This window comes from Lipotes vexillifer, unplaced genomic scaffold (assembly GCF_000442215.2).
Source record: "Lipotes vexillifer unplaced genomic scaffold, Lipotes_vexillifer_v1.1 scaffold120, whole genome shotgun sequence".
In the NCBI taxonomy this organism is placed as follows: domain Eukaryota; kingdom Metazoa; phylum Chordata; class Mammalia; order Artiodactyla; family Lipotidae; genus Lipotes; species Lipotes vexillifer.
In genome coordinates, this window is record NW_006791240.1 from 1,849,190 (window position 1) to 1,874,061 (window position 24,872).

The window sequence follows — 24,872 nt, forward strand, 5'->3', positions numbered from 1 at the left end:
TTGCCTTTGGAGACCCGAATAAGTTCATGGATGAAATAGAAGTATATGTGCCTGTGAGGGGGAGGTGTGCTGAGGATACATTCTTTTTGCTGCCAATATTTAAGTTTCAGTGCTGCTCCAGGGGTGGTGGCAAAGGGACAGTGAGAAAAAGAGTCATGTAGAGAAAACTTGTTAATGATGAAATAAAGCCAGAGATCAATTTGGAAACACTGCCTCATCAAGTAAAAGACATCTTAATAAAACAGCACGTTTCTCTCTGGAAAAAGGATATATTTTGGGCTAATGGATGAGCTTCCAATGTGGTAGGAAGAACACAGTTAATATGAGAAGCAGAATTCTATATTCTTTCCCATCTGAGCAATTAGCTATGGAGTCTGTTTTTTTTAAAAATATGAATCAGAGATATTTTTTAAAAGACAGCTAAAATATAGTTATTTATCTATTATATTTAAAATGACATAAGTAACATTATTTCAAACTTATATTAATACATTTCAATGTTTTATTAGAGAAAGTCTATATTTTTCAAAAATAAATGTTGAACCAGTAAATCATGTCACATGAAAATTCTAAAAGATGCCATATGGCTAACATAAAGTTTTTTGAGGTTTTTAAGGATTATGAAATTTTTCAGGTACAGAAAAAAATGTCATTTATACTTTTTCTATCTGAGGTACCTAAGGTTTAAATAAGAAACACTCTAAGAATTCAATCATTCAATTCTCTTTTTGAAGCAAATTACTGGCTTCAAGATTAAATCTCAGAGATCAGAAGTATAATACTCCTTTATATCATTTAAAATAATATTGTTTAAAAATAATATTTCAAGCAAGTCATGAGACTGAATGCCTAAAGATGACTTTTTCTAAATTTAGATTCGACTCTAATTATCATACAATAAACATGTACTTGTATTTAGAACTTCAAGATTTACAGAACAAAGATTTTAACAGTTTATTATAATGTAGATTTGAAGAGAGAAACAATATATAGAAAATAAAGCTAAATCATTCATAGTTATTGCTCTTCCTAAGGCATGTTCATCAGAATTACCAGAGAAATATGTTCATAAATGCACATAGCTGGAACCCAAGACTGACAATTAAAAGAGGCGAGAATATAAATATATATAATTTTAAATTATATGGTTAAAAAGTTTCCTTGTTTATAGTATAGAACACCACTGACACACTCTAGTAATGTAATTATAAAACATAACCACTAGATGGAGGCAAAGTACTTACAGTTGGTGATGTTGCAGCAGAGAGCAAAGGTAAAATTCCTCCACAAGCAATGATGATGTTGTCTACCATTTGGGAAATGAGGTGAATTGTGTTATGTACAAAAATAATATTTTCATTGCTATTGACAAAATCCATTACAGACTTTGTGGAATGGCTAAAATAGCAGAAAAACAAAGCAGAAATGAACATTTCTTTGGCTTAAGAATAAGAAGTTTAGATTTTATTTATAATGCCATTTTAAAGTGAAAAATAAGAGCTAGACAAATTTAAAATGGAGTTATTAGAAAAGAAAATAATTTACAATTGAGATGTCATATTACCAAAAACTTAGCATTCATTTCGGCATGGATTTTTTTGTGTGTGTCCAAGTAAAATAATTTATTATTTTGTTTCTGCTTTTAAAATACAGTGCATTAACTTGATTCAAAGACATATGACTAGGTCAATGAATTTGGCTAAAAAAATTTATTTTTGCCTAAGCTGGTTGTTTGGTATTGAAAGGCAGAACAAGTGAATAGTTAGCTGACAATTTGTTGTATCACCAGACTGCAGCTCCGGCTTTGACCAGCTGTACTGAAAATGTATACTGCTAGCCACAGAAGTGATACGATAGGGGAGTATAAATGAGTCAGTAAAATTCAAGTACTTACTGAATAAAGAAAAAGAAAAAAGACCTCAAAGGTCAGCAGTGCAGCTCTGCCATACAAAACATTCACTATAGATTCTCAGAGAAATACATTGCTTTAGTTTGGTATCGGTCAAGAATAGGAACTATTCTCTAACAGAAAAAAAAGAGATTACTCCATGATCAAATTTAAGTCAATGATTATCACCTTTTAAGAACTGCAAAATATCATCTAATATATCTTAGATCTCAGGATATTTTCTCTTGTCCTAAAAATTAAAGTACTATCTTTTACATTTTTTAAAATTATGTAAAATTCTGTCTGGGAAATTTTATGAGAGTCCATGAAAGAAAACACAGAAAGGCACACACAGTATAAAGGGACGGTAAGTTGAGTATCATTCATTTGAGGGATACTAACATTGCAATTAGTAAATTACACTGTATCTCTCCATACGCTGATACTCATGTTAGTAGTAACATACTTCATGGTATTCCAGTCTCCTTATTTACCATCCCTAGGTAACTTAGCATGTAACATTAGCAATGGAAAGACCATTGTTTCTATCACATAAGTAGACTAAGGACAAACTGACCAAATAAAATCAGAACTAAAAATTTTCTATGGCAGACACTGATTGCTTGAATGATAGTTATTCCTTATTCCCTGCTAACACAATCTAGATTTTGTTCTATTATTGAGCTGCATCTGGTACAGGGAAGACTGGCTTCACCACAGCTACTAGGTTGGTAACCAGTATTGCTCCATGGAGGCCAATCATTATAATCCCATTCCCTTTTGCTGGTGACTCAGAGAATAGCACATGATCCTACTGATCCATGAGACATACGAAGGAAATTTCTTGAGGGGCTTCTGTTAGAAAAAAGAGAAGAAAAAGAAGAAGAGAATAAGAGGAAGAGGAGAAAAAGAAAGAGGAGAGAGAGGAGGAGGGAGAGAGAGAGACAAGGAAGAGGAGGAAGGAAGAAGGGGGTGAAAGCGGAAGAGGAGTCCTGCCCTCTAGTTGGGCTAAGTTTCCTATGTTGACTTGATTCTGGGAGCTGAAGCAGCCACCTTGAATCTTAGAAGGATAACTAGGAGAAGCAGAGAAACTCACTTAAGTCCACTGTTAAGAAACTCACTCATCGTCCATTGTGCCACTGATTGTTCAAGTCACTGACGGTGGGGCACTGTTACTGACAGACATCAACTACCTAATTTATCTGTATGAACACATGACACTCTCATAACTGATTAATTTGTTTCATATTTTCTATTAGAAAATTAAATTGAAATTGAGGCAAGGTAATTTTAAAATTTATGCAGACTTTGTTTCCTTTCTTGAAACTTATTCATTTGAACTGAAAAAATAAAATAATTGAACTGTTTTCTTCACTGTTTTCCTTAAATGATTATATTTGAAATGATATCCACTTACCATGTAAATGGTATAAGCTCTAAAAATAGATGTAATAAGCTGATTTTAAATTTTATTTTAGCACTATGTGTTAAATCTTATCACCAAGAATAAATGTAGTACATGGTATTAATTTTAACAGGGTAAGATAAAAATGTAGAAATTTATTTGAACCAGTACTGAACCTTTTCTTGGTTAAAACTCTTTTTTATAATAACCTGGCAATGCCAGATTTCAAAAATTGGCTAATTAACTGTCTTAAGCCTAAATTCTTGGCTAGCCTTTAATTTGACCCACCCCAGGACTTATAATCATTATGAAAATATTTATGTTTATATAAAAATGTTCAATGTTTGATTATTTTTAATAAATTTAATTTGTGAGATTTTTAATGATATAATTCGCTTATTAATCAGTCGATGCCACCAATTTAAGATAATCTCATTTTTCAACTGAAAGTAGTCTTATTTATAGAAAAGAAGTATTTCTACCTCCTCCAAACATGTACATCTGTTTCTAATGCAAATAGCAAATCGGTGAGAAGTCGCTGGTGCATTGGAGACCATTTAAACTCAGGAATACGAAACATTGTAGTGCGTGGACCTGGGCTGAACTGGCGCCGCTGTTCCTCAGTCATTGGCATTCCTCGAAATCCTAAATCAACTCGGAGATCTCTGTCTTGTTGTGTGATAGACCGACCCTGAACAGCCTGGAGACAGAAAAGGGGAACATTTGTAGAGTGAAAAATAAACACCTGATTTCAAAATGAAAATAGTAAATACAGTTAAGTGAGTAAAGCTTTTGCATATGACTTTAGTAGGTTAGTATATTTTACATTTATCATTCACCTGGTGATTCCCTGCACAGGAACCTTTTTGAGAAGAAAAGGCTATTATTTATTTATTTTTTTTTATTTTGCTGCTTCAGAAACTAGGCAAGGTAACCTAATACTTAAGTTTAACATCAAAGTTCACATTGAAAACCAGATCCTCTCTAGCCCTCTTTATGAGTCTTTACATTAGACCACATTTCTTCCTTATAAAAGTGAGCCTATACTCAAAGTGAAGAATACTGGGTATATGTCATCAACTAATTGTAATTAGAAACACAAGATTAAAAGAAATATTACTTGTACAGATTCAAGTTAACTTCCAAGTCTATTTCACTCAAAATACTTCGATTTAGAAACATAAATGCCTTTTCTATGTTAGAAAACCAGATAAATGCCTGTGAACTTTCAGTGAAAACCAGGCAAGCCTAGAGATTATTATGCTCAGTAAACAATGCACCATGCTTTCCTTTATTTTAAACCTGGACTTAATTCAGTATTTCTATCCCCCGCCAATTATCACTGTAGCACAACTGCCACAAAAATGGAAATGGCAGTATTTAGTAGAGAAAAAAATATATATCTTTTCCACACACAGAATATATTTTCAGAGATTCTGAGTACAAAGACACTAGTGAGGTATGGTTTACTCTCTGTAACCTAACTCTAATGGACACATGTTAAATGATTCTTTGATGACATTAAAAGGTGAATGGAGGGCTTCCCTGGTGGCGCAGTGGTTGAGAGTCCGCCTGCCGGTGCAGGGGACACGGGGTCGTGTCCTGGTCTGGGAAGATCCCATATGCCGCGGAGCGGCTGGGCCCGTGAGCCATGGTCTCTGGGCCTGCGCGTCCAGAGCCTGTCCTCCGCAACGGGAGAGGCCACAACAGTGACAGGCCCGCGTACCGCAAAAAAAAAAAAAAAAAAAAAAAAGGTGAATGGAAAACCCAGGTAACAACAACAAAAAAGAAGTCATAAAGGGTAAAAGTTTTCTTCAATTCTTAACCATAAGGTATTATCTAGTCTAGAAAATAAGTAAGTATAAACTCAGTGCTCAACAATTAAAATTCGTATCAGAAAACATCATCTATTTTTAGCTTTAGTATGGTGAGGCCCAAACTACAGCACTAACATTTCCTCACCACCAAGCCTGAGAATCTCTAATTTTCTCATACGAATCCCTATCCATGTGGCTATAAAGAAAATTCTCACTGTTAATAATTCCAAATTTTCTCAGCCATATTACCTACCTCACAGGGTTGTTGTGAGTATTAAATCTGATAACATATAGCACAGTGCCTGGAACATAGTAGGCACTTGATAAATAACAGTTCCCTTTTCCCTTCCCCTTCATTTCATTTATCAGTTCAATCTGGGCTCCAAGTCCTCTTTTCTATAATCCACAGAACAGGGTTGGGCCTGAAGCTCAAAAGGTTAAAATTAATCAAGTATTCAGAATGAAGATCTCGAATACAACTGTGTAAATGTAGTCACAGAGCCATAAAATGTTCAAACTGGTAGAGACCTTAAAGGTCATATTTCAATCTGGTACAACCTCTTGCACTGTATGAGAAAATTCAGGCCCAGAGAGGTTGAGCAAAGTTACACAGACAGAATGTGGCAGAGCTGGATATATGATTCAGGTATTTTAAATTTCTTTTATATATAGAACCACACTACTCAATTCCATAAATTACTATGCTATCATAATTATATATAAACATGGTGTGACTGGTAAGAAATTACTCTGCTTTGGTGCTAACAACTCTGTATCTATTCAATGCATCTTTAGAACACATGTAGGATGACTTACTTGCGTTGTCGCAGTGGTCTGGATTTTACGGATTTCCTTTCCTGATTCTTTGCCATCATCAGATCTCTCAGTGTCTGAAATTACACTTCCTGCATCAATATTTGGTACAGTTCTGCTACCAGAAGATTCAGTTTCCAGAGTCGTAGCAGTCATTTCAGCATACTCTAACCCTTTAGATGATGATGCTAAGTCTCTTTCAGAAATACTGCTCATTCCATCTGAAGTTGTATGGATTTTGAACTCTTTTTCTTCTATTATGCTTGATGTACAAGTTAAGTCTACACTACCGGTCATGTGAGCAAGCAATCCAAGATCATCACCAACACCAAGATGTACTTGTGTGTCCTGAATATTTGGAATAATGTGATTGCTAGAAAGTTCAGGAAGGAGTTTCTCCTCCTGTTTGGGTATTTTATCAAAGAGAAATGATGTGCTACTGTTGGGAAGTTCATCCTTCTCATCTGCTAATGTTATCAATGGACCGTTATCCTTTTCCTCATTTTTTTTAATGATACCAACACTTCCGTGTACATTGTTCTGGAGTTTCTCAACAGCAGCACTGTATACATTATCCAACAAAGATTCAACCTCCACAAGAGCACCATTCTCTCCACCTACTAAAGTTTCTGGGGATAAATCCATATCATCAAGCTTCACTTCTGTTGCTTCCACTTTCTCTGCTTTTATATCAACTAAAAGATCGTGCACTTCCACGTGTACAGCACTTCCTGGTCTATCTGAATTTCCAAGAATATCATCTGACACTTTTGTTGACATGAGCAAGTCTCTATTGTCTGTGCTGACAGGGTAATCTGTCTCACTTTCTGGACTCTGGCTTTGTGAAAGGTCTTCTATCTCTCGAATTTCCATTCCACCTTTTGCTCCTGTTGTCTGTGATGAGAGACCAGAGATGGTGCTCACATTCCCTTTCTTTCCCTTTTTAATGTTTTCCTCCTCTTGTCTCTGGTATTCTTCATACATTTTAGCTAGGTATTCCTTATGTGCTTCATAAGTGACCTTAGGAATGGATACAGAAAACATTAAGGCATTTTGTATATATTAAGAAGAAAAAAATGACATAAATAAAACTATGATAATAATAGCAAAAATGGTGCAAATAATTTTAAGATTTCAAACACAGTGCATATTAATCCTAAGACAAATGCTTAGTTTCATCAAGTGGTTGGAACAGCATCAAAATAGTCATATATGACTTATTATATGACTTGTCCAAAAACATAGTTAGGTAAACTAGCATTATTAAAGTTTTTTAAATAAAATGATATTTTCTTTTAGGTGAAGTATTTCAATGTTACCCTAGTTAATATGCCAGCTGAACTCCGACATATTCGGGTTATTTGAGCTAAAACAGAGAACTGGCTAATAATATCCAATATCCAAAGTACTATTACTACATCAGTTTTCTATGACTCATATGTGTGACTATTGCAACAAGTGAGGTAAAAAAAAAGGCAACACATACCTATAAATATATAGTTATAAAATGTTAAAACTTTACAATTTTATCTTTATATAGGCTACTTTAGTTTGTCATTTTACATAGGCTTGTTTAGGAATAATCAGTTTATAATTAGGAATAATCAATATATATTTATTGCACAAAGATTTGCAATGAGTTTCCCTATAAAATACTATTTTCAAACTTATTAGTGCAATGATAAAAGTGAGGTGCCAGGGCTTCCCTGGTGGCACAGTGGTTGAGAGTCTGCCTGCTGAGGCAGGGGACACGGGTTCGTGCCCCAGACCGGGAAGATCCCACATGCCGCGGAGTGGCTAGGCCCGTGAGCCATGGCCGGGGAGCCTGCACCTCTGGAGCCTGTGCCCCGCCATGGGAGAGGCCACAACAGTGAGAGGCCCGCGTACCACAACAACAACAACAAAAAAAGTGAGGTGCCAATATATTATAAAATGTAAATTTGTAACAGAAATAAAAGGTCTTTAAAATTAAAAAAAGTTCAAAATCCTTCCTATAGACATATATGATATTGATATTTAAATGATACTATGACAGAATTTTAGGTTGAGGGACCTTTCTTTGAAGATTATCTTAATATAAAACCCCCTTATTTTACAGAAAAGGAAATCAAGTCCCAAAAGCAGGGATGGTAAACTATGGTTCATGGGTCCAATCTGCTTATCACCTGTTTTGGTAAATAAAATTTTATTAGAACACACCCATGTTCATTCTTTACATATCATCTATGGCTATTTTCATACTGCATGACAGAGTTGAGTAGTTGCATCAGAGGCTGTACAGCCCACAAAGTCTAAAATATTTACTATCTGCATCTTTAAAAACATTTTTCTGCACAAAAGGATTAAATGAGTTTCCTAATGCCACGAAACTGAATTGTGGCATAGACTGAATCAAAAGCCAACAACTTCTGACACACATCCTTTTCCTATGACACCATGGCCGCTGAGCCTGCGCGTCCGGAGCCTGTGCTCCGCAACGGGAGAGGCCACAACAGTGAGAGGCCCGTGTACCGCAAAAAAAAAAAAAAAAAAAAAAAAAGCCAACAACTTCTGACACACATCCTTTTCCTATGACCCCACAAGATAAGATATATTAACTCTGAATTTCCAGAATCTAAGGTGTACATACTCTAAATTTTAATTACCAGACCATATTTAAAATATAAACAAACATATAGATTCTTATCATTAAAAATAAAGATAATGCAATTAAAAACAACACTAAACTTAAATACTTTAAATATATTTATTATTCATTTGGAAATAAAAACAAGTTCTGATTACTTTAAAAAGGCTTAAAAAGTATATATAAGACTACGTTTCATGAGTAAGAACCAGCAGGGATGTCTGGGTTAAAAGGCTCAGACGCCAGCTCTCAGATCTGCTAGGAAACGTATGTGGGGGGTGCCTCGAGAGTGTAAACTTCCTAATTTATAAACCTGAAGTTTCAATTACAGGGTCCCTAAAATACTTCAAGCTTTAAAAGTGTATGAACCGAGAGGGAAAAACAAAAACAAAAACAAAAACAAAAACAAGAACGGAAAAGAAAGAAAATTGGCATAAAGGAATCAGCCATAATGCAAGATGCCCACAAGATGGCACCAGATGAGTGTCTACAGGCATTTAATCCACAGCTGAAATCCTGATAATGTAAAATGTTAAATCCCTTGTTACCTTGGAATGGGCTATTGAGAGAGTATCCACCCAAACTCTCCAGCCTCCCCATTCATATTTGATTGCATGATACAAAAGAATCCGGAAGATATTGTAGACCATCTCCGTAATCTTCTGTTCCTCAGAATTTTTAGGATTGATATAGCCAAGAGAAAACATCCAATCCTGCCACACTGAACACTGCAATAAGCATCTAGTGGGGGGGGAAAATCATTAAAAATTCCTAAATTATATTAGAATTTACTATTTTGAAGTTGAGATAGTGAAAATATGATCTGACTTAGATAAAGCAACATATACAGTCATTCTGCATATTTAATATTTAACCTGGAATGACTTTTCCCATTCTTCTACTTGGAAAAATCCATATTATCATTTAAAATTGCTCTCCCAACTCTCCTAGTGAGATATAGCTATTGTTTTGCTACTCCCTCATCACATGTAGCACTCACAAGGCACTTAACATATTAGAAATTAATCATCGCTTCACTGTTATCTTTCCAACTGAATTGCACTAAGACTGTACACCAAGGCAATCTGTGCAGCACAGTGCTTTATACATAGCAGACATTCAATCAGTAGTTGTTAAATTTAAGACTCATGCAGCAACCATGGCTTCATACTGTACCCCATGTCCTAGCTAACCAGCTTTAGAATGCATGACAATAATCAGTTATCAGACCAAGCTGAGAAAAGCACAGATGATCTCAGCAAATCCAACATCATTACATTTAAACTACTGTTGGTGGTAGACAGTTATCAGGAAAAGGGATGGTATATTTTAAATAAGGATTTTTGGATATTTATGTTTATATATACAGTTAAACTATAATAACCATAAAGTTAAATAAAATCATATAAAAATAAAAGTATGCAGATTATATAAAAGAAACAAATGCCTTTTCTAATGATTGAAAGTATTTAGCAAAATAGGAAAGATTTGAAAATTTTTTCTATGAAAGAGATTGAAAATAAAGGAGAGAAAATAAGATTATTTAGGAAATAAAGTTTTGTTATAGTATTCAAACTGCTCACCTTCTATTCTCCCGGCTGTTACTGAAAAGTTTTATCATATCAGATAAAAACAAACGACGAACTTCCATCAGTTCTGCACTTGGTGTAGAATTTTTTAACAAAGTTGCCACTACCTTAAGAATCACTGCAAATGAACAAAAAATTATAGTAAAGATTTATAACTACATCATATCTTCTACTCAAAAAATATTTACTGATTTTCAACTAAATGCTTAGCACTATGGTAGGTGAGTTGTGTCATAAATGAAACTATGTGAATGCCATACAGACTGAGGTGGTTAGCAAAAGTTTTGATTTAGTTTTGATTTATTTTCACATGTTACCATGTTACAGGCTACTACTGCATTACAATAAAGAATGGCTGGTTTGCTCACTTGGATTCTGAATTTTCACTGTAGAATCTGGCTCTGGATGTGGCTTGTGTACAACTTGAGTACATACTTGCTCTGTCAAAATCTGAAAGATGAAGAATTTGAATTTCATTTAGAAATAAATTTATAATTGCAAATTATAGATATACAAAGACTCTGCAAAAAAATGTCAATTTGTTCAAATCAAAAGAAGCATCTCTTCTAAGGGTCTTCTAGTGAACTCCACATACTTCTAAACTCTTTAATTCTATAGTCTTCAAATTTTTACAGATAAAGACAAAACCAGGACCAATATCTATAGAAGGAAAGATTAATTAGGAGCTCCAAAAATTAACTGTTTGAAATCACTTTTCAGTGTACATCTTTAACACTTTTAAGTTGTGAACTGTAAACATTTGACTGCTATTTCATCATTAATTTAAAAAAACTTAGAAAATCAGTAAGTAAGAAAATAATGTCTGAGCCTGGGTCCTAACTTCAAGTGAAGTGTGATATGGAAAAAAATCTTTATAAAAAATGTGGCTCATTGTCATTTACCAACGAGTTTTTTTGTAAACTTCTTTCAAATAACAAAAATTGACAAAAGCTGACCAAGTAAAGGAAAGACAGACTCTAAACCATTTACTAATTTTTCCACCAACACCCAGGCTCTATGAGTACAGGATTCTTATACATCTTTTTCACTGCTACATTCCTAGCAATTAGCAAAGTGCCTAACACACTGCCAGCAGTCAATAAACATTTGTTACATTTAAGAATGAATAACTTAATTATATATAAAATATGGATATATGACTCTTCACTGTATTTCAGGCTATATAGCCTGTGTTTACCTCTATTCTTCCATATATTAAAAAATCCAATGAGATAATACTTAATAAAGATATTATTTTATATTATGATTTAATTTCCTGTGTGGGTTAACATGCTAAGTTCTGAATGAAACTTTTTATTTAGTTTAACCAGAAGTAAGATACAAAAACTTTGAGGAAACTATAAAACTTAGTTGATAGCTTAGTTGTACATAGCTACTTGTGAAAGTTGGGGATGGAGAGTAAATTAATTAAGAGACAGGTATGATCCTTTCAGATTAGAAAAAGATCATGACATCCAGCAGTGGCATTTTTCTTACCTTTCTGCTCAGACTTAAAAGAAAAAAAAGAAGATAGGACATTTACTTAGGTGTATTAAGAATGTATATCAAAAAGGTATTGACTTGAAATAAAAACTAACCTACTATTATTAAAATGATAAATATAGGGCACAAATACCCCTTTCTTCACTGCCATACTTTTATTGAAACAAACACTTCCTTGTAAACAGTGCCTCAGAATTTTCTGAACAGAGCACTAGAGACATGCACTACTCATCAGTTGGACCTGACAAAAGGTATAAAAATTTCTTTGAAAACCGTATACCAAAGAACAATAGGTGGTTGGTATATGCCTACAAGGAGTTTTCACACCAACCTGCCCAAAAAGTCCTGGTGTAGACCTACAGCCCAGTCAACAAGATCCCAAGAATTCTGGTTACAAATACAGAGATTCAAAATAACTGCAAACAAGCTTGGAAAAGACTACGCCATACTCTTCCATGATACAGAACTGTCAAAACTTTTTCACCCCAAAAAGGAGAAAGCTCATTGTACAGAAAACAAAATTTATCTCAAAGAACCTTCAGTTTTATATTGTTGTCCTTTTAAACCCCTATTTGATCATCTAAGAATGAGGGTAATAACTGCCTTGCCTATCTTATAAAGCTGGTAGGAGGATCAAACAGGGCTCTATATGTAAAAGTGTTTTGAAAACTATATGTCATAGTTTATTTAAATATGAGTTTAATTACAAAAAATATATTTAGAAATTCAATTCAGCATGTATTTATAAGAACTAGTTATGTGCCAACATTCTGCTACATGTTTGAAATGGAAAACACAGTTGCTAGATAGAACTATATTTCTAGAAAAAATTATTTAATCAATATTGAGGAGACAGGCTCAAATCCGAATAAAGACACAGACCTACTAGAGCATGGACTTGAGGATATGGGGAGGGGGAAGGGTAAGCTGTGACAAAGTGAGAGAGTGGCATGGACATATATACACTACCAAACGTAAAATAGCTAGCTAGTGGGAAGCTGCCGAATAGCACAGGTAGATCAGCTCGGTGCTTTGTGACCTCCTGGAGGGGTGGGATAGGGAGGGTGGGAGGGAGGGAGACGCAAGAGGGAAGAGATATGGGAATGTATGTATATGTATAACTGATTCACTCTGTTATAAAGCAGAAACTAACACACCATTGTAAAGCAATTATACTCCAATAAAGATGTTTTAAAAAAAAAGAACCTATGTGAGTTTTAAAAGATGGGGAGGGAAATAAATAAGAAGACAAGGAGGGATGAATGTAGATGTAAACACTTAATGAAAGGATAGGATTCAAGATGGGCCATGAAGTTTGACTGGACTTGGTTAGAGACATGCATAGGAAATTAACCCTGCCCCCGCACCATAACAAAATAGGATGGAGGGTTCAGAGCCAGATACGGACATAAAATCCAATGTGTATTTAACCCTTGTAACACATCTCAATTCACACAAGCTCAATAGCCAAATGTGACTAGTGGCTATCATACTGGACAGGGCTGGGAAACAATGAATTAAATAATGGAGGTAACTTGATAAATATGCTATTTATAGACACAGATCTGAGTCCAGCATTATGCATTTAAACATTATTTTATAAATGGTATTATCTCGTAATTCATGGGTCACAGAAAGACTTTAGGCTTAAGCAGGAGCTACTGGAGCTTCCTCTCTGACGTACTGACTTCCCGGACTTATCAAGCATAAATCATTTTGGATTAGTAGGCTCGACTTACGAGACAGGAATAGTACTGGTTTATTTCTTAAAATGGCAAACTATTAACCCCACTGTTACATCCAACTGCTGCTGTAGATATTCAGGGGGTCAGAAAACCTTTGTACTTATACAATTTGGACAAGCTCTACTACTTTTTTGACTCTTGGTTTCCTTATCTGTGAAAAGAATGTTTGAATAAGATGATATTTAACATACTACCTACACATAAGATTCTATAATTTTGGAAAAAAAAAGTTTTATTATGAGATACTTAAAGGTTTTAAAGTTACTACCCGTTTGTAAAAAAACTGTGTCCAGTAATGTTACACCCTTACCAAAAAAGATAAAGTAAAAAATATACATTAAAAAATCAGTTCAGGGCTTCCCTGGTGGCGCAGTGGTTGAGAATCTGCCTGCCAATGCAGGGGACACGGGTTCGAGCCCTGGTCTGGGAAGATTCCACATGCCACGGAGCAAGTAGGCCCATGAGCCACAACTACTGAGCCTGTGCGTCTGGAGCCTGTGCTCCGCAACGAGAGGCCGCAATAGTGAGAGGCCCGCGCACCGCGATGAAGAGTGGCCCCCGCTCTCTGCAACTAGAGAAGGCCCTCGCACAGAAACGAAGACCCCCACAGCCAAAAATAAATAAATAATAAATTAATTAATTAATAAAAAAAAATCAGATCAGTCTTTCCATGGGAAACAGCTCTTCAGATGACAAGATCCCATACCTGACTGCCTCTGTCTATGGTAAGTGTTGAACTGAATTATAGGAATAGTATGTAAAGAGAAATAGTAAATCCAAACATACAAAGTAAAATTAATATCACAATATTTTTAAAAAGCATTGGATCAATAATCATATATTGTTGTTCAGACAGATCTACAAGTATATTAAATAGAAAAATCTAGTTTTGTCTTTAGGAGACATATTCTACAATCTAACAAAAAATTTTAAGTGTATTAGGAAGTGCTACAAATCAAGAAAACATAATAATCCATAATTTAGAGATGGAGTAACAAAGTAAAAATAAAGCAAATAAAGTGTAAGATACAAATTTTACAAATATTATAATTCTCAAAAAAATATTTGTATAAAGAATAGCCTTGAGTAGTTTCAAAGAGGATTCATTAAAGCCAACTCATTTCATTATAGGATCTATAAGAATAAATTCACCTCGGGAAACTAGGAGATAGGGATGTTTTTTCAATTAAATTTTTTTTTGTTTTTAGAATAATTTAAATAGATTTTTAGATCTTCAAAGCTTATGCAATGTTGTCTGACATATCCTACTAAAAACTCTAAATTACTTTGTCCTTTAATATTTACTGTTTATTTTATCATAGGCATCTTGCCAGATTTAGAATTTTAAAGATCACAGTGACATAATCTTTACAATAACTGAACTTCCAAACACTTTGTGAAAACCACGCATTCTAAAATATCATTTATCAATACGGTAGGTTTGACAGAGTTCTTTATTATTTCTGTACTTGATTTTATACCTTTCTACAGTTGTAGTAATATGTGTTCTGATACAATGCTTGGAGTTAAGGTAATTTTCTCAAACCAAAAAAGAAAATGAAGATAAAATGAGCTTTCAAACTGCAGATTATCAACCAACTAATTCTTGCTAGGGGTACAGGCCTTGGTTGATGCTCACATAGTAAATCAAACTCAAGTTAGTTGAGTTTTCTTTCTTTAGTTAAATTTCACTTACTATTTGATGAGAATTTAAGTTCGAACCTATCACTTGAGTTTTCATTTTTGGGGGGAGGGGTGTGGGGGGTCACTGGGGATGAGTTTTAAATTTTTTACAACCAGATGCCACTCTCCAAAATGATGCAATCTTTAAACTTTGGTGATATAGAATTAGTCATCCACCATCCTGTCACTGATATTACAATTTGATTTGTTAGTAGTAGTAAACCATCTATTGAAGTCCTTTTCTACTTTTTTGTGGAATCAACAGTGCTAAACAATCATACCGTAACCATCTTTCTTTTTTGACCTTTTGTACACTTAACTTTTCTTTTTAGAGTATCATACTTAACTCAGGTCCCTTCATTCCAATGAACCATGATTATTTTTCTACTTTGAAAGCCTACATTATTGCCAAATTGGTCAGATGGAGGCCCTGAAAGTTAGTTCCTTCATTATTTCCAAATCTCTGCAACATCCAATATCCAACATCCAGTATCAGAAGATCCCTGACTTTCTCCACCTAAGTTATGGAATCAGAGATAAAATCCCGACACTAAGAGAGTGCCGATGAATACAGATGGTAGTACAGATGCTGCCTGACTTTCCCTGACTTTCTCCCTGACTTTCTCCACCTAAGTTATGGAATCAGAGATAAAATCCCGACACTAAGAGAGTGCCGATGAATACAGATGGTAGTACAGATGCTGCCTGCCTTTCCCTGACTTTCTCCCTGACTTTCTCCACCTAAGTTATGGAATCAGAGATAAAATCCCGACACTAAGCTGACTTTCCCTGACTTTCTCCCTGACTTTCTCCACCTAAGTTATGGAATCAGAGATAAAATCCCGACACTAAGAGAGTGCCGATGAATACAGATGGTAGTACAGATGCTGCTGCACTTGCTGTTGAGCCACTTTTCAGGAAGACGAGTAGAATTACATATGCATGTATATATACATGGGACATTTTATTTTAAGGTTACAAGCACATGATGATCTTTCAAATTCAACATATAATGATATGTGGAACTTTATTTTAATGTAAGGTTTCATTGACTACAAAGACTTCCTACTCTATTAACACTAATAGGTCAAAACAAGCAAGGGTCAGAAATTTGTGGAGGAAAGACAATGATTAAAAAACATATACAGGCATTATTGCCCAGAGCAATTAGTAGGTAAGAAAACCAAGGTAAAGATACAAGTTAAACCAAGAGGGACGAGATATGGGGATATATGTATATGTATAACTGATTCACTTTGTTATAAGGCAGAAACTAACACACCATTGTAAAGCAATTATACTCCAATAAAAACGTTTAAAAAAAAAAGATACAAGTTCATCAGTATTTGACACTAGCATTCAGAACCCTAATCTGATATTATAGCAAAGTTTTGATTCAGAGGAGGATTTTAATACTGTCAACTGAAGGTAGATTCTGATATTTTTTGCCTTATGTACATATACTATGAGAAATGCCTATTTTATGACCATTTATTAGTGGTATGACATAGAGCAAATTATTTAACCTGTGAGCCTCAGTTTGTCTGTTTAAAAAGGCAATAAAAATACCAGCTTCATAGCAATATTGTAAGGATTTGAGATAATGTATGTAAAGTACTTACCAAGGAGATTATGATAGGAAGTACTCAAAAAAGGCAGTTACTGTTATTAGGGAAATATAATAATATCAGAATAAAGATGCTCTGCATAGGATAGGCCTTTCTATTAGTGCTTATTCAGTTCTGTAGGCAAAATATTGGAGCAATACTAAAATATTACTATAATTTTAAAAAAGCAGCACTCTGGAGGGTAAAGTTTACAAATCATGTAATTTGAGGAATGACTGACACTAAGTAGGAAAATTAAGCTTAGATGAAAAAGACAAAGTAGTCAAAAGAGTTTTTTTCATTTATTTAAAGGGCAACAACTCTTAAATTTACTGATGAGAGTATAAAACCAGAGGTAAAAAAAGTATGCCCTGTAGGCCAAATCCAGCCTACTGTTTTGTAAGTACGGTTTTATTAGACAGCCACACTCATCTGATTCATATTTTCTATGGCTACTTCTGAGCCACAACTGCAGAGCTGAGTAGTTGCAACAGAGAGCGTATATAGCCTGCTACTATAAACTGAATGTTTGTTGTGCCCCCCAAAATTCATATGTTGAAACCTATCATTTGCTATGACTTTTAGCACAACTAGAGTCTCCTTGTATTAACAGTCACAATGTTTTGCTATCTACATCTATAACAAAATAACCCACGCTCCACTATATGTTGAAGTGTGAGATGTGAAGTCCACTTTTCTCTTGTTTTGACATGATGGATATACACTGTTCTTAAAAAATATATATTAGGTTGGGCAATACAGGTGGTACGTGAAACACTGTCCAGTTACTGCACTGTACTGAGCAGCAATGTAAAGATGACAAACGTTCTCTGTTGCAAGTACTCAACTCAGCTACGCTACTATAATGCAAAAGCAGCCATTGGCAATATGTAAGGGAATGAGCATGGCTATGTTCCTACAGAACTATTTATGGACACAAATCTAAATTTCATATAAGGCTTACATGTCATACATTATTTTTCTTTCGATTACTTTCAACCATTTAAAAACATAAAAACAAACCTTAGACCAAGGCCCTACAAACAGAGGTGCTTATAGTTTGCTAATCTTTGCACTAGAGAAAAGAAGTAGGACCTCTGAAAATCAGCTACAGGAAAGTAAAATGAAGGTTAATATAAGAGAACATTCCTAATATGTTACTGGTATTTAAAATGAGGTAGTACACACATTTCACAGAAAATAACGAACCCAATATGTATGGCCATCTGTTAGAAATAATTAAGAAAAGGATTTCTGAATTGAGATGATGGGATCTAAAGTTTCTCCAGATACCATTTTTACAAATAATTCTTACCTACATTTTATCCCAGTCTCAACTCTAGGTTAATGTTAGTAGTTGCTACATATCAGAGACAGAGAGAGGGAAAAGCGGGGAGGGTAAGGGGAGGGAAAGAACGAATAAATAATGCATAATGGGTGTGATTTATGTGAGAAAAACTGTGCAAAGCCCATCAGCCAACCCATACTCAAAGAAAATGCCTAGGCCCAACATAAGAAGATTGGCAAATAAATGTACATGGATATGTTTTAAACAAAAATTTTAAAACGTAAGTATGTGTTCATCTTTCTTTTTTTAAGGATTACTGCCTTTTTAGATTAACTGACCAACTGCTATTCTAATCACAGAGGGTTTCCACTGCATACATTTAAAATTAGCATCACACATTTTAAGTTTTTACCTCATAAAGTGTGTTGTACGTGGTGACAGTCACAGTGTTTGTATGCAACATCAGCCTCTCTCCAAGCAGAGTAAAAAGACTGTGGGTATGCATAATTTCAACTTTTCTCCTGGAGAAACAGGGGCAAAAAAAAAATCATACTAGGAAACACACTGGATTTTCTAATCACATGTTAGGATAAGCAGTAAAATCTATAAGCAGATACAGAATTACATAAGTAATGTTTACTAACTTCCATCTACTAAATCACAGTTTATAGCATAGCTGTCTTCTAAAATACCAAGACTACTGTTTAAACACTTCTCAAAATGTCCGCACAAACTAAAACGTTAAGTATACAAATTATAAAACAATGTATAAATGTTGACAGCTATAATTTTCAAATTTCTAATAGCTATTTAGGAGTTATTTTCTTAGGTTAAATTATTAGTTTCCCTTAACACAGAGACAACAGAATTTTCAAATCCTTTCTGTCCAAAGTCTACGAAATAATCTATGTAAAACTTTAATAACAAAAATTTATAAGTATGGTTAAAACTGAAGAGAAAGCAAAGTAATTCGACAGAAGTAAAGGGAACTCATTACTGCTTGTATCTGTGGCTTATTTAACTGTTGGCCCATTTAACTGCTCCTCTACCAAATCCATACTTAGAATAGAAAGCTCTATTAAAGTCCTCCTGGAACACTTAGCTCTAGCCCAGGGAATTACTACATGCCTTTCATTCATGTCACTTTCTTAGAAGTCAAGATCTGGAAATTCTTGGCCCCCAACGCTCAGTATTTCATTTCTTACCTTGATTTTCTATTGTTCCCTGTGTGGATTTGGCAACTATAACACAAACTGACTAGGTAATCACCAAACTTTTGTTCCTTTCTTCCTGAGCCCACAGCTATACTATAATTCCAGCCTCTCTTACAGCTATGTGTGGCCACTGAGTTCTAGCCAATGGAACCCGAGAAGAAAAGTTGTGGATCATTTTTAGGCCTGGGCTACAGAAAAAACACTCACTACTCTTCCATGCTCTTCCTCAAGGCAGCAACACAGGAGCCTTATGATGAAGACACAGAGGTACTAGATGAAAGAAGCAGCCTGGGTCTCTAAGGCACAGCTTGAAGAAAATCAACTGCTGAGGACACCCATTTGGATTTTAAGTGAATAAGAAAGAAACTACTAGTTTGGTAAGTTACTAAAACTTCACTGTTTGTTACAGGAACTATTGCTACCTTAATTAGTGCACAAATCGAATAATGAGCCATTTATCTGGGCACCACTCACCTGGAAATCCTCTCTTCTAACATCAGCTTTCAAGCTTCACACTGCACAACAAAAGAGGCAGGATAGCTATTTCCCCTCACCCAATCCTCCTCAGCCCAGAGAAGGAAACAGCAATTACCTAAATCCAAAAGGAAGCTAGGGCAAGTGTCTAATGGCTGTGTTTGTAAAACATACGACTGGGAAAAGTCAAATGGTCATTAAAAAAAATAATAATAACAGGACAGATGGATATTTGGGGATTATGAAGGGGAAGGCTTTAGTCTCTTCCAACTCAAGCCACACCTAAGGAAAGGAAGCCTGACACTTTCATTTGCTCCCAATCAAGAAAAAGAAATGCCAATGTATATTTCTTGATATATCTCTTTGATACACGGAGCTGGTAAAAGTCATTTAAATTAGGCTATCTGGAATTTAGAGTAATATCTTAACTGGGACACTATAATTTCAACTACTAAAGAAATTCATGCTCTCTTGACTACCTCCTCCAAAGTAAATGTTTACAGAGCAGCTTAATTCTACCTCTTAGGGGGACTTGAAGAATACTGCACATACCAGGAAAAAGATGAGTCAGCTTCCTCTTGCAGTTTTCTTTGAAACAATGCTCACCAATAAATGCTGTCTCACAGCAATCAAGAGATAGCCAAAAGTGGCATCCATCATTTCAGGCATAAAATGGGCATGCTGGCCCTGTACATCACATGATTTTGTTTCCCAGAGGACCTCTAATGAAAGATCCAGCTCTATGTATTCAGTTCAGAAAGGCTTCACTAGGGTATATATTTGAGAAACAACTTGAACCTGTTTAACTTTAAGACCTAAATAGACTTCAGACTTTAGTGCCTAGCTGCTTTATCTTTTCAATTTTATGGGATTTCTGCCCACTCGGATTGAGTGCAATCTATTTTTTTAAAAGAGTAACCTTTTAATCTCATACAAATTACACATTTTTTAGCTTCTAACCATTCCATTAAAAACACACCCCAATTTCCTTCTTCACAAAACAAGTATTTTTGGGGGGATGACCAGAAAATACTTCTTGTAACAAATTCAGAGAATATGTTGGAACAGGACAAAGAAAAAAAAAGAAAACCCATAATTCTATAACCCAGAGATAATCATTATAAATATCAGTTGATGTTGTTTCAGACTAATTACGTTGCACGTAAGTATATGATAGATAGATATAGATGATATCAATACAATGGAAATAATTCTACATAAGATAATTTATAGCTTGTCACCTGTAAAACAACATATTGTGTCTTAAAATTTCAGCTATTAAATATAGTTTATAACTAGAATGTAGCATAATTTATCCATTCACTACTGTTGGCCATTTATGTTACGTTCAAATATTTTTCTACCATAAACAAAACTTTGTCTTTTTACATAAATCCTTCAGCATATCCATGGTCATTTTCTTAGGATAAATTCTTGTAATGAAAATTATAAGGTTAAAACTTTTAAGTTTAATTTTACTTTATGAGACTTTGAAGTTTATGACCTCCAAAAATATGTACATTCATACGCCAACATCAAGGTACAAATTACCAGCAGTTTCATCAATCTTATGTATTATAATAATAATAAAACAGTCAAATGCAAAAATTAGGGCTTGGGAAGAAAAGATGAGAGAGGAAGCATGGTTTGGGGTAAGACTCCAATTCATAAATTAAACAGTTTTTTGCTGCTAATTATTGAATAATTCACATTTTAATAATGTTCCTCATATCTAAACATACATACATTAGCACGTATACCTGGGGTTTCTATTCACCTCTTTTTATAGCTCATTCCTTACTATAAGGTCTACTAGACTTATCACAATACACACTCATTATACTTATTTTTTAATCTTTCACTGACTTTTTTTTACTTGTTTGTTCACCTGAGTTAGCTTTACAACAATTTTTGAAATTTTTTAAAGAAAGCTTGGAATTTTTATCAAAACTGCATTAGGTTTATAAGTTCAGTTCATTACAAATCTATCTAATTGAGTCTTTCAATTAAACTACGTGGTATAGCTCTTCCTTACTGCAGCTAGTAAATTTTTTCATGATTTTCAGGAAATACATTAAAATATTATTTCCATTTTCAATTCCCTTTCTAATAAACTGAAAGTAAGATCATTTTAGGCTACTATTCTATATATTATTCTATAGTTAAGAATCATTAGTCATTCAAATAATGGACACTATTATACTTTTCAAACTCCTTTAATCTATCAGGAGAATTGTAAAATTTTTTGAGGTTTTAACCTAAATTTCTTCAGCCTTTTACTTTGAGGTTAAGAATGGATAAGCTATAGGAACTCAATAATACGTGCATCTGTCGGTGTTTATGAGAAATTGTATCAAAACACAACTATGAACTAAAGGACCATAGAGCATGGTTCTATTGAAATATCAGATAGTGATTACTAGTGAAGCAAAACAGAATTATGTTCTGTGCACCTGTACTTTTACCTTGTTTATTAGTGATCTTAGTCTTCCCACCTTTTATTTGATGCAAAAAGTAGTATGCATATGTATAGAGAACCCCAAAAAATAAGTATTTAAAACTATTTGTAGCAAAATGATGTTATTACCAAGGACTAGAAGTGAACATCTTGTATGTTGTCATAACATATTTTCTTATAATTACTATAATCTGGCCTATAATTCTGAAGGCCCTTCTTTTTTTTTTTTTTTTTTTTTTTTTTTTTTTTTTTAACATTGGCCTGAGTGAGTACTGTACTTGCATGGTCTCATTTAAATCCCCGCGTCTCCTGCATCGGCAGGCGGACTCTCAAGCACTGCGCCACCAGGGAAGCCCTGAAGGCCCTTCTTCATTCCCAAATTTTTCCATTTTATATTAACGATATGAAAGTTTTTTCCATTTTATTGATTCCTTCAATAAAATCACTCTTGTAGTCAGTGATCCCTTCAACAGTTTTTGTTTTATTTTCTTTCTTGATGCTAGTCTTCATCTTTATTAATCTGTACTTCCTAGCTTACTCTGCTGTCCTTTAATCAATGCTGCAATATGAGTATACATTCCTATCATTATCTTTATTCTTCAATATTGGATGTATTTACTTCTGAGTATGTTCTTGCTATGATGAATAGATAATTTTAAAGAACTTATTTTCATTTTATTATCTTCTCTTCACTAGCAGGTTTTTGGGGAACGTTTCTTAATTTCTAAATAGTTGAAATTTTTTTTGCTCAATTTTTTTTTAATCTCTAATTTTATTACCTTACGGTCAGAAAGTGGTGACAGTAAAATCTCTACTGTGTCCACATTTTTTACCTTATGGTCAAGGACATGATTTTTTATTTTAGTAAATATCCTATAGCCATAAGGTATATTTTCAAAGCATATAAGATTGAACTTGTATCTACTGAATCAAGTTTTATGAATATATACTTAATTTTTCTATATCTTTATATGTTATCTAGTCAATTGGCCCCATTCTGAAGGAGAAATACTGTCTAGACTATTGTATCTTATCAATTACTTATAGCATCTCTAATGGTTTTCCTTACATATTTGAATGCAATATTTGATGCTCTGAGGCTTATGACCATAACATCATCTAGTTAAACTGTGCCTTTTATCAATGTATAATGTCTTCTAATTTTTTGTTTTGAACTTTTAACTTCAAGTTCAACTGATTCTATTTTGTGCTTTCAGATCACATCTGATTTCTATAATGCCAATGAAGTTCTGAATTCTTTTTCTGTTACCCCTTTCCTTACCCATTTATTTTTTTAAGATCTGATTTTTTAAAAAGAAAGGAAATCATATAATAAATACTCATGTAGCCACCATTACTACAACTTAAGAAATAAACTATTAAAATAAGCACTTCTGGGTACCTGTCCATGAGCCCATCCTTTTCACTATGTTTTGGGGTAAATGATATCATGAATTTGCTTTTATATAGCCATGTATGTCTTTATACTTTTATTAGATATGTACCTATTCCTAAACTATTTATTATTTTATTTTTTCATATTTTTGAAGTTTAGATAAATGATATCACTACTATACATCCTTCTACAACTTGCTTTATTGCTTCATATTAGGTTTATGAAAGTTAACTTTTGTTATTTTCAAAGCTGAATATATCCAATTGTATGAATATACCTAAATTCATTTCTGTTATCCTACTGATATTCTTTTACATTGTTTCCAGCTTTTCATTATTACCAATGATGTTACATTGAGCATTTGTGCACATACATGAACGTCTCCATGTCACAGAGACAATTAATAATTAGTCATAGAGTAACTTCATCTTTTTGAAAATTGTCAAACTGTTCCCCAATGTGATTGTAACAATTATACAACTCCACCAGTGATCTGAAAGTCTCTTAGGCATATCCTTGCCAACACCTGATACTGTCAAAAATTATAAAGCTTATCACCCTAGTGGGTATTAAAGGTAACTTTTAAATTTTGTACTTTTGATTGCTACCGAAGTCAAGTATCTTTCCATATGCTTATTAGCCAAATCAAGTTTGCTCTTCAGTGAACTGTTTATATTCTTCTTTCTCCTAATGGTTTTTCTTTTTCTTATTAGTTTGCATGATTTTTCATAGGGTCAGGATACAAACCCACTGTATTACAAATAAACTGCAAATATCACCTTTCACTTTGTGGCTCGTCTTTTCACTTCTTATGGTTTTAAAACATGTTATATTTTAATGATCACATTTATCAACTTTTTCCTAGATGATTTATGTATGTTTACTTAATAGTTTACAAACCCTTCCTGAATCCAAGGCAATAACACTATTATCCTACATTTGCTAAGAGTTTTAAATTTTGCTTTTCAAGTTTTTATTAGCTTTATTGAGGTATAATATACACACCATAAAATTCACAAATTTTATAAGTGTACAAGCCAGTGCTTTCTTAAAGACCTTATAGAGTCATGCAATCATCACTACTATCCAGTTTTAGAACATTTTCATCACCCTAAAAAGTTCCCTTGTGCCCATCTGTAGGCAATCCCCACTTCCATCACTAGCCCCATGTGACCACCAACCTGCATTCTGGATCTTTCATATAAATGGAATCATACAATATATAGTCTTTTCCATCTGGCTTCTTTTATTTAGCATAATGTTTTTAGGAAGTCATTCATGTCATAGTATGCATCAGTAATTCATTTCCTTTCAATTGTGCAATAGTATTCCATCGTATGGGCATATGATAGTTCATTTATTTATT

General features: G+C 34.0%; 1 protein-coding gene across 1 annotated transcript in view; it reads right to left on the reverse strand.

The window, feature by feature from the left end:
- NBEA (neurobeachin) overlaps nucleotides 1–24,872 on the reverse strand; it is a 640,668-nt gene that overhangs the window by 434,396 nt on the left and 181,400 nt on the right. The window contains 7 exon segments of the mRNA XM_007464249.1: nucleotides 1,245–1,398; nucleotides 3,776–3,993; nucleotides 5,927–6,943; nucleotides 9,098–9,290; nucleotides 10,133–10,256; nucleotides 10,507–10,588; nucleotides 18,377–18,485. Coding sequence (XP_007464311.1) covers nucleotides 1,245–1,398; nucleotides 3,776–3,993; nucleotides 5,927–6,943; nucleotides 9,098–9,290; nucleotides 10,133–10,256; nucleotides 10,507–10,588; nucleotides 18,377–18,485 — 1,897 coding nt within the window.